Below are 15,512 nucleotides of genomic sequence, written 5' to 3'. Positions count from 1 at the left end.
TTTAACATTTTTGTTGAATGAAATTAACATGACTATAATCTACGTCGAACAACAAGACTATTTGTGAAGTTTCAGGAAATTGAATGAATCTGAATTTTCATATATTATGACATCATATTAGCTGTGTTACGAACTGAGCGCATATCACGACAATGATGTATTTACCTATGAGGAAATCTTTCATCAATGCGACAGTGCAGTATACAGTTGACTTCTAACATAGTGAGTGTGTTCTCACGAGTTACTAGTTTAAATAATATGTTATTCATAATGAGATATTTTAAGTGGTTTGGTTGTAGAAAGGCAAATTCTACAGTCTGTTATAATATCTACCGGGCAAAAACGTAATATTTCGGACTTCTCAAAAATTACGCAGAAACAAACAAAAGTAAGTGAATTTGAAGATGTTACGATAGAATTTGAAAGTGAAGTGAAAGCTATAGAGTATGATGTACTCGCGATAATTAGAGTGAAAAGGGCTTCCCCTTCGATATAGCTCAATAGTTTCCGACGGTCCTCAACAGTTCGCGTTAAATGAATACCCGAAAAGAACATTTGGGAAGGAGGAGAAAAGATGTTTCCAATCTGAATGGTTTAAAACTTTCCCCTTGCTGGAGAATAGTGTTTCTCAAGACGCTGCATTTTGTTTCGCGTGCCGTTTTTTTTTTGACTGAGTGGTCGTTGTCGTCTCTAACAACGAAGGACAGAAAAAATCTGAAAAAAAAAGCACTGTCCGCCGACACAGAGATAAAAAAACATGAAAATGTTGAATCACATAACAAAAGTTGTGCTGCATGGGAAGAATACCGACGCATCAAAATAAGAGATCAACAGACATCAGTTGGGACCTTGATAAGCGAAGCATACGCAATTAAGGTGCGAGAAAATCGTATGCATGTTGAACAAATAATAGAAATACTCAGGTTTACTGCTATACAAGTCAGGCTATCGCTCAGAGAGGCAACAATGAAACCCAAGATAATGAAAAGCGCGGAAATTTCTTACAGTAGTTACTACAGCTAATATCTAAAAACTATCTCATTGTAGAAAACAAACTAAAAGAAGGACCAAAAAATGTTAAGTATACTCATCCATCAAATCAGAATGAAATCTTAAATGTCGTTGCTAGTGTTACTCTTGAAGTTGTGAGCAAACAAATAAACAGCGCTATTTATTTTGCTATTATGGTAGACGAAACTAAAGATGTGAGTAAAACTGAACAGTTATCTGTCGTCGTTCGTTTTTACTTAAATGACAAAATTCATGAACACTTTTTAGGTTTTAGACCAGCTAGGCTAACTTGTTGGACGCCACTTCACTTCGTATGTTTTCACTTTGAAGTTGTATGTTTTTATGTCAGGATCAGCAACGCATTCCCTTTTTCTTAATGTTCAGCATGAAATGAGAAAATCTGTTATAGGCTAGAACTGAAAGCTCTGAGTAAGACGAGGTGGATTTGCCAAGCAGCAGCCTGCGAAGCTACGAAGAAAACGTTGCCTGCCATTATTGTCACGCTTCACATACTAGCGGGAGATAGAGGAAGAGGAGATCGATCACAAGAGGCTTGTGGGTTACTTAATTCAATAGACATGGAATTTTTAGTTCATTTGTGCTTATTTAGTGCCTTGTTGAAAGATACAAAAATTGTGTCTGATGTTCTGCAGAGTAAAGACTGTAACACTGGTAGTGAGTACACTTTGATTGAAACCACTATTGATCGCCTTAAGATTCTACGAAACTATAGGGAGGATTTTAGAAAAATATGGCCAGAAGCTTGTTTATTGAAAGAAGAAAATGGAATTCAAGACAGCAGGCGTGAAAGGTCACGCCGTCTTCCTGAGCACTTGGAAAAATTTGTTATGTACAGCACTGTCATAAAGAGAAACTTGAGTCAGAAGATGATTACTATGCGGATGACTTTCTGCCAATTCTTGATAAAATTTTAAATGAATTGCAACGCAGATTTTCTGAACATAGCTCAATAATTAAATGCATTAAGTGTTTGCAACCCGGATCTGAGAATTTCTTGAATGTGAAAAAACTACGTCCCTTAATGCATCGTTATGGATGTGATGAACGTGGAAGCCGAAGTGAAACTAATCCCTAAAACAATTGAACGTTAAGAGAATGAACATGATGTCACTACTGACAACAATTTTGTTAATTTTCTTCAGGAGTATAAATTAGTATTTCACGAAATTCACAAACTTTCCATAATTTCTGTCGTAACACCAGCATCTAGTGCGGGATGTGAACGTGCATTTTCATATTAAAACTTACTTGCGGAACAGAACGGGCCATGAACGTCTCAGCGATCTCGCAGTCCTTGCTGTAGAGCAGCATATCGTAAAGGCGCTGGATATTGAGGGTCTAATCGACAAATTTGACGCTGCCCATGGTAATCGACGTATAGTTTTAAATGAGGAAGGTCAACACACATTCCCAGGTAAGTGGTGGTGGTGGTGGTGGTGGTCGTGGCGGCAGCAGTAGTAGTAGTAGTAGTAGTAGTAGTAGTAGTAGTAGTAGTAGTAGTAGTAGTAATAATAATAATAATAATAATAATAATAATAATAATACATATTAATGTTAATAAAAAGATGTATATTATGCGCGCAAGTGCATGAGAAAACATTTCGGATCTTTTATGTACCACATTTTTACACCTCGCACCCCATTTTTACAGCTCGCACCCCCTTTGCTCTGATCCTGGCGACGTCACTGCACACAAGGGACTTACCTATTTGACTTTTGATTTCTGTTATTTCATGGTGAAATGAAAATGAGATGGTATAACTTTAAAATTGTACAAGCGGCACAAAGTAAGTACCGGTATGTGTACATACATACATACATACATACATACATACATACATACATACATACATACATACATAATACATAGAGTGAACCGTAAGTAATGTAATTAATTTCAGGGGGTTATTCTTTGAGGTATTTCAAACAAAAATGTTTACTACATTTGTGCTTGTTTTTGCTTCCTTTTGGAGATCAAAATTGTTTTATATCACACATTTCATAGCGTGTTTTGGGAAAGCCATTGATTTAATTTCCCAATATGCTCAGTCAATTTAAGAGAGCAGTGCATTATGATAATAAATTATTGAAAGAATTTTGGTTTTGTTTTTTAAATATGCAGAAATTTGATCCGAACGAATACAACTTTTCGTTCTGAAAATAAATTTTTAAATGTTACAACACCCTTCATCAACTTCACAATCCTCCACAGTTACCAGACATTAACCCCATCGAACATCTTTGGGTTAATTTGTGCAGAAGAGTGAGTAAGCAGGCCATTACCAGCAAAAAACAATAGAAGGATATGCTTCTAAAGGAACTGCGAGAAATAGGGGCTGAAATCACTGATAAGCTTGCTGGTTCCATGCCAAACAGGCTTAAGATGGTTATTAAAAAAAAAGGGGAAGTCAACGAAGTACTAAATGAGTGATCATTTTGCGTGTGAAATCAAAAGCTAACCAAAATTGTATTGTGCTTATACTTGTGTCCATCATTACCATAGAGACAAAAAGAACAATTATATTATTTTCTGTGTTAAAGTAACTTTTATTTTGATTTCTGAAATATCATTTTACATATTTAATTTAAATTTTAAATTTACATACATACATACATACATACATACATACATACATACATACATACATACATTTTATTTTTCCAAGCTATCATTTGGGCAGCTGTGCTCAGCACTGCCGCGTGCTCTCTACATCCTCAAGAGTAGAAAGATAAAATGTATGCAATATAGTGTAGCTATCACGTGAAATAAAGAGAGGAGTACGACAAAAATGCCCTTTATCATCTACCCTGTTCAACATATACTTGGAGGATTTAATGAAGAATTGTTTTCAGAACATTTTTTTTTCAACTATTATAGTTATCTAGCATCTGAATGAAATGAAGGTGATAATGCCAAAGAAATAAGATTAGGGTTCAGCGCCAAAAGTTACCCAGAATTTGCTCTTTTTGGATTGAGAGAAAACTCCGGAAAAAACTCAACCAGTTAACTTGTCCCAACCAGAATTTGAACTCGGGCCCGCTCGTTTTCACAGTCAGGCATGCTAACAATTACTCCACAGCGGTGAACTTTCAGAACATGGAAGAGGTGACAGTAGAAGGAAGAAGAATACACTGCAATAAGATTTCCTGTTGATATGGCGTTGTTAGCAGAAGAGGAGATGGTATTAAGAGATAATTTTACTAGAGCTAAGTGGCAGCTGTGAGCATTATGGGATGAAGACTAATGCACACAAGACCTAGACCATGGTTATCGGAAGAAACATAAAGAATTTAAACGTACGAATTCGAAATGAGACAGTAGAACAACTGGATAGCTTCAAATCCTTGGAGTTTACTAAAGCAGTAGCATGAACTGCCGCCAGGAAGTGAAAAGAAGGATAGCAATACTAATGGAAGCTTTTAATATAAAAAGGAGCATGTACTTCAGACCTCTGGAAAAAGAAGTAAGGAAGAGACTAGTGAAGTGCTTTGTGTTGAGTGTGGCATTGTATGGGGCAGAACATGACCATTACAACGAAGTGAAGAGAAACGTCTAGAAGCATTTGAAATGTGGAGAAGAATGGAGCGTGTGAAGTGGACAGACAAAACAAGAAATGAAGTTGTGTTGGAAAGTATGGGTGAAGAAAGAACGATGCTGAGACTGATCAGGAAGAGAAAAAGTTTTTTTAGGGGGTCACGTGCTAAAAAGAAACTGTCTACTGAAGGATACACTGAAAGGAATGGTGAACGAGAGAAGTTCGTGGCAGAAGAAGCTATCAGATGATAGACAACATTAAGATATATGGATCATATGAAGAGACAAAGGGGAAGACACAAAATAGGAAAGATTAGAGAATATTGGGTTTGCTCTGAAAGACTTGCCCTTGTGCAGAAAACTATGAATGAATATGTAGTATATTACGTTCCATAAACCACATTTCTGTAATTGAAGACCTGAACTGACAAACACCTCAAGTCCATTGAAGTAAATTGTTCAAGAGAGCAATGAAACTACACAGGTTTGCCATATAAAGCATTGAAATTGAAATAAATATTTGTATTGTTCACAAACACAGGCTTAGAGTTAATTTCGGATATTATTTTTTTACAGAATAGCAGCCTATGCAAAACACGACATATATAAGGTAAAAAGTCAAATTCAGTGAATTTTGGACTTGGGATGTTTGTGAATTCAGGTTTTCAACTGAACTCAAGAAACATTTCAGGTCAAGAAATGCTTATCGCAGTGCTGCCACCATCTGGAAAAATAAATAACTATTTTATGTAAGGTCGAGGATCAGTGACAGGTTAGATTAGGTTTGGTTTGTTCAGGCTTTTAGTGTGCCTTGCAAATATGCATTTTGGTAGATAGTTACATAGATATTTTTTAGATGGTTATTTACGACGCCTTATCAACTGCTCCGGTTATCTAGCGACTGAGTAAGATGAAGGTGATAATGCTAGAGAGATGAGTCCGCGGTCCAACGCCTAAAGTTACCCAGAATTTACTCCGGATGGGTTGAGCGAAAACTCCGGAAAATATTCAGCCAGGTAATTTGTCCTAAACAGGATTTGAACTCGGGCCCGCTCGTTTCACGGTCAGGCAGGCTAACCGTTACTAGTCCACAGCTGTGGACTAGTTACATAGGTAGAAAGAGAGTTTTCGTAAGGTCTACGATCAGTAACAGGTTAGATTTTTTCAGACTTTTGGTAAAGCTTATGCTTTTTGGTAAATAGATTGACAAATTTACCTTGGACCATAACGAAGAATGGAAGATTTACCCTGGACCAAAAAAAAAAAGGATTACTTTCTCACATAGTACAATTTTAAATATAATTATATGGGTTTATTACCGTCAAAGTTACTTATGAAGAACAATCATTCAAGTAATTTTATTATGACATAAGGTAATACGAAGTGAAAGACGAACGTTTTCGCTATAAGTATGGTAAGTATGGCTTTGAAATTTATCACGTAGTATAACATTATGGCGGTATTATTGGATTACGTGATCATTGTGTGTGAAAATGTAGAAAACCATCGGTCGATATATAAGAAATTAAGGTATCTGGGGCCGGGCTGGATGATTTTGCTGCTTTCGAAGTGATTGATCACAAATTTCTCCAGAGTGGTGTGTTATAATTTTGAGGTTATTTTCAATTATTTAAGAAGGCCCTAGGTATTTTTTCTCTCTTGTGTGGTGCGTAAAGGGATCGAAGATTTACCAGACAAATAAAATTTATCATCAAGTAGTCAAAGTTTGAATATTTATCGGATGCGTTGTTTGAAGTGTCAATCAATGAGAACTAGAATTGACGTCACGAGACAGGTGGGAATGTTTACTTCTCGTCTGTCGTTTCAAATTGTTTGTACAATAAACAAAAAATGACTTGGCGATAGTGAAATATCAAGTATAGAATAGTAAGCAAATACACAACACTGTGTTCTGAATAGGTAGGCTACGTGATGTCCCACTCAATGTCACACGTCACTATCTGAGAAACTGAAATGTGTAGCAATATTCGGCCATCAATTTCGTCATAAACATGTAGCACTAATGGCTAATTACACAATATTCCATCGGTGATATTGTCAGACTTAATATGAAATTTGTTTTCAATTTTGAAAACTGAAAAAGAACACAAAGGTAGCGTGGAGACAGAAATCAAAACAATACTCACCCTGAGAAGAGGTCCAGAGGACAGTAGAGGCTTCGACTTCGAATGCTTCCATTCTTCAACTGTAAAAACAAAGAAAAACAAAAATTTATTTTACGCACGACGATGCCTACGCGCGAAAACGCGCGTCCAGATCAACGGTGTTCGCGAATACTTACGTTTACATGGAGTATTCAAATCGACATATTTGGTATAATTATTTGTACCTGCGCTAGTAACTTTATAATTTGATAGTTATTTTTACATGCCAGAAACGTTATACTTACATGATTATTCGTAATATTGACAGTAACGTATTATATATTTATAGTGTTTTGGTTTCTTAATATGAATTAACGTAGACGTTAAAATTCGGACCGTAATGGTTGATTAGGACGTCTCTAAATAAGTGAAACCAAACCAAACTCATGTGTGGTGCGCATTGAAGGTCCGATTCGGCATTAGAACAATCATTTCTACTTGCGTTATTTAATTTTGGGATAGTGCATTTTTCACTTGCCATTCATTGTATAATTTCTGGATTATTAGTAATATATATATATATACTTACATAATGTTTGGTTTCTTAATATGAATTAACAAAGACGTTAATATATAGGCCGTTTTGGTTGATTAGGACTTCTCTAAATAAATTGAAACCAACGAAATTAATACCGGAAAGCTCACCTGTTTAACACTGCAAGCGGCAACGAAAACTGACTGTACTGCTATCTAGCGGCTTGAAATTCTGCCCAAATTCAACTTCGCAAATTTCGAACGCAGTAATTAACAATAGGACCTTAATAGAAACAACAACCAAATTTCTTGGCTTACAAATCGATAATGTGTTAAATTGGAAAAGTCATATTAAAGAAACTAATCTAAACTAAATATAGCATGAATAATTTCAAGAGAAAAATTGTTCCAGGGCCGGGTATCAATCCCGGGACTCTTCGCTTAGCGTACGAATCTCTACCGACTGAGCTACCCAAAAACTACACCCGACACTGTCCCAATTTTTCTCTTTATATCCACACAAGTCAAGTGCGCTGACAAGGCGCCAGAAAACCAACTTTGAGTACACACAATCTCTGTGTGACTTGAATTGTGGTTTTCTGTTAACATACCTACAGTGACGTATATATTATGCAAATCTGGCTTTCATGTAGTAGCTCCTTGTGAAGCAGACTTGAATAATTTCATGAGAAAAACGTAAACACAAGGAGAAAAAAGGAACATAAGGAGAATACGTAAGAATATTAGAAGAACAAGGGGAACATTATGAGAAGGGTAACATGAGGAGAACAAGTATCAGGGGAACATGAAGAGAAGAAGACAAGAAGAACAAGGGGAAGACAAGGAGAACAAGGGGAATAGAAAGAGAACAAGGGGAACAGGAGAACAAAGGGAAAAGAACAACAAGGGAACACAAAAAGATCAATGAGAACGGAAGGACAACGAGAAAACAAAGAGAACAAGGAACAGCAAGGAGAATAATGGGAACACAAAGAGTACAAGAAAACAAGGGGAATACTAGAAATGCGAGGAGGTTGCACTTTTACTTGATGGTCACAGGTTACCCTCTCATACCTAGTGAGGAAAAAAAAGAAGTTCAACCTTAAAATCTATCACCACGTTGAACACGGCGAATGTCTCATCGCACTACGCTAGAGGCTTCTCTTTTTGCCTGATTTGTCGTATATACTGTAGTAATTTCCAGTATTCTATGTTCAGTTGTGGAGTAACATGTAAAAAGTGACAACATCCAACAACAAGTCACTGCATGCTCATCGTGACAACATACCTTAAGATATTGGTTGAGGCAGAATGTACATTTCGGTAAGCGTCGATCAGGAGAAGGTATCCAACCCTGTTTAGGTTTAATCTCTACACAGAAAGTAGGTGGAACTGTAGCCGTTGGGGACGAGATAGAAGATGCACTCAAATGCAATGGCAGAAGAGCGTAGTCTGGATACACGGTAACATACCCAAACTGCAGGCTCTTGTGGTTTCGGTGGGCTGAAACAATTAAAAGGCACACAAATTTCTGTTATTTCTATTATCCGCGTGAAATTAAACCAACATGACACAACATAGCAGGAGCACTGCCACATGAAAACTTGTATCTTCATTTATTACTTTCCCGTTGTAAAAAATTCAAAGAAAAATATAATTCAACGCTACAATAAATATATATGAATGCAGAAATGTTAGCGCTACGAATATGACACAAAACTTTACTATTATACGTTTCACGCATTTCACAAACATTTATTCATTCTGTTATGGTGCGAATGATAGTATGCCTACTGTTTGTTTTATTTTCTTGACCTATTGCCAAAAGGCATATCCAAATTTAATCAATTTACTGATGTACGCATAAATAAGTTGATGAACTTCTCTCTTTTGAATTACACACAGGAATCATTCTTTACAATCCCACAAAATCTAGACCAGGCCTGACCAAGGTTTGCGCTCTCCGAGTCGGCTCATAGCTCGAGAGCGGAATGCAGATATTGGCTGCGCTCTGTATAAGGGTGGATTAGAAGGGGTGATTTCGTACAAAATGTACACAAAAGTACTAGTACGAGTGTTCATGAAAGAAATTCCCGTTCAGTGTTTACAAAACTATCTTGGACTATTATTAATTAATAAAGAAATATTTATTTTACAGAAATAATAGAAACTCTGTAGTTACTTACTTACTTACTGGCTTTTAAGGAACCCGGAGGTTCATTGCCGCCCTCACATAAGCCCGCCATTGGTCACTATCCTGAGCAAGATTAATCCAGTCTCTACCATCATATCCCACCTCCCTCAAATCCATTTTAATATTATCTTCCCACCTACGTCTCGGCCTTCCCAAAGGTCTTTTTCCCTCCGGCCTCCCAACTAACACTCTATATGCATTTCTGAATTCGACCATACGTGCTACATGTCCTGCCATCTCAAACGTCTGGATTTTATGTTCCTAATTATGTCAGGTGAAGTATACAATGCGTGCAGCTCTGCGTTGTGTAACTTTCTCCATTCTCCTGTAACTTCATCCCTCTTAGCCCCAAATATTTTCCTAAGAACCTTATTCTCAAACACCCTTAATCTCTATTCCTGTCTCAAAGTGAGAGTCCAAGTTTCACAACCATAAAGAACAACCGGTAATATAACTGTTTTATAAATTCTAACTTTCAGATTTTTTGACAGAAGACTAGATGACAAAGGCTTCTCAACCGAATAATAACACGCACTTCCTATATTTATTCTGCGTTTAACTCCTTTGCACTCTATAGCTACTTACATATACAATATCATTTTATTATATTTTTATTTATAAGTATATCAAAACGTGGGTTTTATGCTGTTGGCAGCTGAAAGGAACAGTACTGATCGTAATGAAACATCAGTTACAGATGTTCGATGTCTGCCTTTATTTAGGTTGATAATAGAAAACAGTTGCTCACAAATATAAATGTTGAGCCAAACATAGCAATCATTTTCATAGCCAGCTTGTGTAGTCGTGGATATTATTACTGAGGTTTAGTCTTGTAAAACTCGACCAGGCTAGTAGTATTATTCAAACGGTCTTTAGCCCTTAGGCCACATTGAAGATCAATAAGTTCAAGCTGTAAATCGTATGACACTGTTTCAACTGGTGTTGAAGGAATTTATTATGATAACTTTAAACTTCTTTCCAATTAAGACAAGATCTTCGAATCTAGAATTAAATTCATTTTGAATTTCAATTAATGTTTGCACATAATCGTTTAACATGGCTTCACCACGAGCAGTTTATATCGTTGGAAAGTGAGCCATATTAACCTCCCGAAGCTGACTTACGAAAATTGTAAGTTTACGACTGAAATCCCGTAGTTTATTCAACATGTCAACAATGAGCTGGCCTTTTCTCTGAAGAGAGATATTTAAATTGTTGAAGGTTAATAAATTCTAACGTACCCTACCTCATGTAATAATGCGACTTTCAACTCCTGAACCTTTTTACTGCGATCTTCACCAACAAAACCATCGTATCTCTATATGTGGACTAGTAAAGACGCATTATATTATGTTTTCCTCTTTCTTTCAAACTTTTGTGGTAGATAAGGCTCTGAGTAATGACTCCAGCTGCTTTGAAAAAATAAGCATTTTCCCATGCAATATTGAAAGAATTTGCGTCTTTCCGTCTTTTAGATTTCTCCATTATGTAGCCGTAGACAGGCAAAGTGAAATAGCTACTGATAATATACACTACATCAGATAGCTGCGTGGACTATCCTCTACCTATAGCAGGCCTACGTCATTCCGACATACCTTTCCGGCGAGCTCAATGAGAGCCGTTTGTGCAGGCCTGATCTAGAGATTTTGAATTTGTATGACTGAAGTACAGTGCAATTCTTACGGTTGTACAGCAGTTCCCGCAAGCGATAGCGTAAGGGCTGAAACTACACCATGCATTCACACGGAGAAAAAAAAAAATTCGGTTCACTTATGCCAGTCATGTCAACTGATGCCCATAGGTGTAAGCGCGTTTAGAGCTCAGGAGAGTCTGAGCGCTTTACAGCGGAAAGGAAAGAGACAGAAGAAAAAGGTAGTATATACCGCTTGGTCGAGCTATATAAAGGGATGGCCAGCAGTGATTCAATGGATAAAGGGAAGAGAACTTATTAAAACTGTATCCATGTTAATTTTTAGATTTGTCTGAGAACTATAAGTGCATTATAAGAATTTAAGTTTTAATTTTAATGCTCATTTTTCACAAGTTTGCTTTTTTATTCCAAAGCAATAATTTCTTTTCATTCCCATTTACAGAAAAGTGACATTTTAAGATATGTTTATTTAGTAGCCTTACAGGTACTGAAACAATGTTTTCGTAAATCTAATATATCGTAAATACGTATTACTGAAGATAGGGTATTGAAAATTTTGAAAATATTCGCATGGAAAATGTTTTTAAGGAAATGAATTTAAAAAATCAACTACTGTTACATAATAAACAAGAGATTCTGTGGTGTGCCCATGTATTGTGAAAACGACAGCTCTATAGCTTCAGCAGATTTCGAGAAAATAATTTAATATTCTGATGATAGGAAGTTGCGCACCAGAATTAACTTAAAAGCATAATGCGATAAAAGTTTTGTTATGTAATATTAGTTACAGTTAAAACATTTACAAGACTTAGATAACTTTGCTTTGTACTATAATATTGTTTTAATTAATTTGATTACTTTTACAAGGCTAAAGATACCGTCAATATCAATTCCAACTTATCATGTCATGCTCAATCTCTTTATTTCGGATATCACTTTCTTTATGAATGATATGTTTCATTCACTTAATATAGTACAGTTGTACTACTAATATTCCTTCTTAAATCTTTATTATATTATTAATGTTTAAAACACAACTGCAATATTAATAAATTGGTGTTAGTACTTTTGTTTTACAGACAATATAGATAATATCAAACAGAAAAAAGCCATATAAAAAGAACGACATAAAATTTCACGTTCCGTTTGAAGTTTGTACACCACTGTTGTTTTAATGCAACAGGCTGCTTATTCATATACATAATTCTTTCTCCTTCCATATCTAGCGCTTGATACCCGCGCACAACGTCAAGGTCATAAAAATGCGCTTGCTTTGACATCACTGACTTATGCGATAATAGCAGGCGACTGATTGTTTCAGCCGCGTTGACACGATACGAGTACATTCAGACTGAGTTTGCTCGAATGGTCACTCGGACGATTATCGTAACGTAGCAACAGGTGATACGAGTGCACTCGGACGCCGACATCAGACACGAGTGGATTATGATCATGCTCAACTTCCCCGAGTATGATCGGATACGAGTGTGAATTAAAAATGGCTGTGGATAGCAGATCGTTGAAAGATCTCGCTCAAGAAAATAGGCAGCGTGAAACGATACACACTGTCGAGTTATACAAAACGGAAGAAGTGATATGGAACTTAAGACTGCCTGAATAGGACAACAAGGACATGCGGGCCTCTGCAGTAAAACGTAAACCTCGCGAAGAAAATTGTAGGCTAGTTTCAGCGCCAAAATAAGTACATCGCTAACTATTAAGTACTTTATTTTACTATTTACATGTACAATACAAAATTTACATTTTCTTTCTTAATTTTAAAACACTAGGACTATATCCAAGGGAGTAGATAGACTTAGAAAACTTCAACTAGTCAATGCAAATTTAATTAAGCTGCCGCTACACATATAAGTTGTGCAGACATTTCCGTGACTCACTGGTCTATTGAAAGTAAAGATTCCACAGAAAAATAAAGTAATTTCATTTTTTATCTATTTCTGTAGCGGCTATGGTTGCGATAATTTTACAGAGTAATTTATGTAAATGTGATTAAACCTCAATACGTTTGTCGTTACAAGTCTTTGACTGGAGACATAATTAAGCGCCTATGTAATTATTTTATTGTAGTTTTTGTGGACATACCCGGTGTATAACTTTTCATGTGGTCATTTCATCTTATGCAAGACGGAAATTTTTAAACATTAATTTTAGTAGATTTTCATTTCGTGTTACTGCTATTTTCAAATAAAGACGCATTAATTTTTAATAAAAAGAATTAGGGAACCTTAGTTACAGGTTGAAAGTTAAATAACATTAGAAGATGCACCCAATTCGTAGCGTCTTAGAATCATTTTTGCGGGCCTTACTTCTTCTGTTTGCTGCACGGGAAAAAGTTTGATGTACTTCTAACTCCTTATACAGGGACATCATTTTATTTTTACTAACATTTCCAATCTTAACATGGCTATACCTTTGCATTAACGGTTGAGAACCGGAAATACCGTTTGCTACCCCCTTCCACGACTGGAGTTCCATGATACTGGTGCAAAATACAAACAAATCACTTTACTAGGTATAGGAGGGAAGAAAACTAATTCATCCATTTACGTAAACTAGGAAATATCGCGATTTTGAGTTTGATAATTTTCATTAGGTTTCTGTTTAATCAAAATATAGTACTGTATTAACAATAAGTGTTTTTATTCACGAACTGAGCTATCCATTCGGACGTATTCATTAAGCAGTGTATATTATACTGTCTACAGCACATTAGCGTACAATATGCTGTAGAGAATGAAGTTACTGTAAATTGAAAAATAATAATATGGATACTTAAACACATTTTTGAAAATGGTGGCCGTTCATTTTGATACAGGCTTCAGTTATTTTGTGCATATTATCGCACTATAAACTATTGTCCCTAATTCCAATTACCAGTTTCAGCCTTCGTACTAGTAACTCATGTTGAAATAATTCTGTACCTACTCTATAAAAGAGTACCTTACGAACTGTAAATTCACTCTCTACTTCTGCCCGACCAGCACAGATAAAATTACTCGGACATGCTATCTACTGTCCGTCCAAGTGGTTATGTCACAGGATCGTAGAAAGAGGAGAAATCACGTGACAGTTAATTACTTAACGAGCCCCTTTTATTTAAGTTATTTTAAACAGTTGTATAATATTATGCAGACGTCCAATTCCTAACAGAAATTAATGTTTTCAGAAAAGAGCTAAGACAGCCCAGCCACTAGACTTTACAGAGGGACGAGCAGAAGCGGGTGGGGGGGAAAGCAGGATGCGACGTAGGCAAACGGACGACAGTACCTGTGCGAAAATATGATTCAATATTGAAAGCTCTTTCGTCACTGGAAAACGCAAACATATTTCTGGAAAGTACTACACTCACTAACTCGGTACTGTTTATTATGACCGTACGGCGACTTTGACTGCATACGCGACCTTGGTTCTGTGTGGTCGGTTGGAAGTTTACTAGTAGAGGGGATGGGAGTGAATTACATTCAAACTCTCTGGTACAATAAAAATTGAAGTAAAATAAAATGATGTCCCTGTATAATATGCAAGAGCCGCGATACCCCACAGGACCAGATCCACCATTTTTAAAACGATCCGATTGGTGATACGTGTCAACCACATCTAGGAGTGTCGTGTACTCAGTCCGATTGTACTCGCTCGTATCGTGTCAACGCGGCTTTATTGCAAGCGATTATTTATTATTTTGATATGTTAGCCGAATCTGTCCTCGCACACCAAGCAGTCCTTGCCTGTCAACAGTCTATGTTAGATTTTTCGCGTTACAAGTTTCTTAATTATGAATCTACAGGAAGAGTTACAAAAGAGTTCCGTGAACAATTCTTGGCATGTGAGTTCCAACACGTTCAGTATTCATAATCTAGTGAATAAATTAAAACGACAGTTTCGATACTGAATAAAAGGTCGAAAAATTCGTAGTGTGAACGGGTAAAAAGCTTTAGGACATTCTCGAGCAATTTTCAAGAAAATCCTTAAGAAAATTTGCACAGCTAGCGAACAGTACATGAGAGCAACCAAAAAGCTAAATTTTAGACGTTACAAAGTGACTGAAGAGCAATGTTAAAGTCCTACAGATACCGCCGCCAAAATGGCTTATTGCAAATGGTTTCTTCAACCAGTACACAGGAACATTACCTCATGGTACAACGCTTGTGTCCACGCTAATGGAGTGTGTTCTCGTAAAAAATCGATTATTCGTCTTGCACACCAAACTCCAACTTTCCTATCATGAGAGATTTCTTGTTCAGGATGTGGATTTACAGAACACAAATAGCGAGTGTTTTGATTGTTTACACGACCAGTCAGATGGAACCATGCCTCGTTTGAAAAGAACACGAGCTGTGGACGATTAAAGCTTCAGCCACTGATGAAAAAACCACACACTTTGTCAATTCTCCATTGTTTTTTAATTGAGCATTTTAATTATTGAGAGGTTAAACATCGTTT

At 36.4% G+C, this 15,512-nt stretch overlaps 1 protein-coding gene across 15 annotated transcripts in view; it reads right to left on the bottom strand.

The window, feature by feature from the left end:
* The window catches only part of Ipk1 (Inositol phosphate kinase 1), a 1,778,442-nt gene that overhangs the window by 60,277 nt on the left and 1,702,653 nt on the right, over positions 1-15,512 (bottom strand). For all 15 annotated transcript variants that reach the window (XR_011334445.1, XM_069837977.1, XM_069837964.1 and 12 more), the window contains 2 exons: positions 8,495-8,709; positions 6,715-6,773 (listed from right to left, as the gene is read on the bottom strand). Coding sequence is in view for 14 of the 15 variants with exons in the window: in XM_069837977.1 (XP_069694078.1) it covers positions 6,715-6,773; positions 8,495-8,709 (274 nt within the window). In the remaining variant the exon portion in view is untranslated. The remainder of the gene's footprint in view (positions 1-6,714; positions 6,774-8,494; positions 8,710-15,512) is intronic.

Source organism: Periplaneta americana, chromosome 10 (genome assembly GCF_040183065.1).
Source record: "Periplaneta americana isolate PAMFEO1 chromosome 10, P.americana_PAMFEO1_priV1, whole genome shotgun sequence".
Taxonomy (NCBI): Eukaryota; Metazoa; Arthropoda; class Insecta; order Blattodea; family Blattidae; genus Periplaneta; species Periplaneta americana.
The sequence above is the reverse complement of the archived record's forward strand: the minus strand, read 5'-3'. Positions and strand labels throughout refer to the sequence as shown.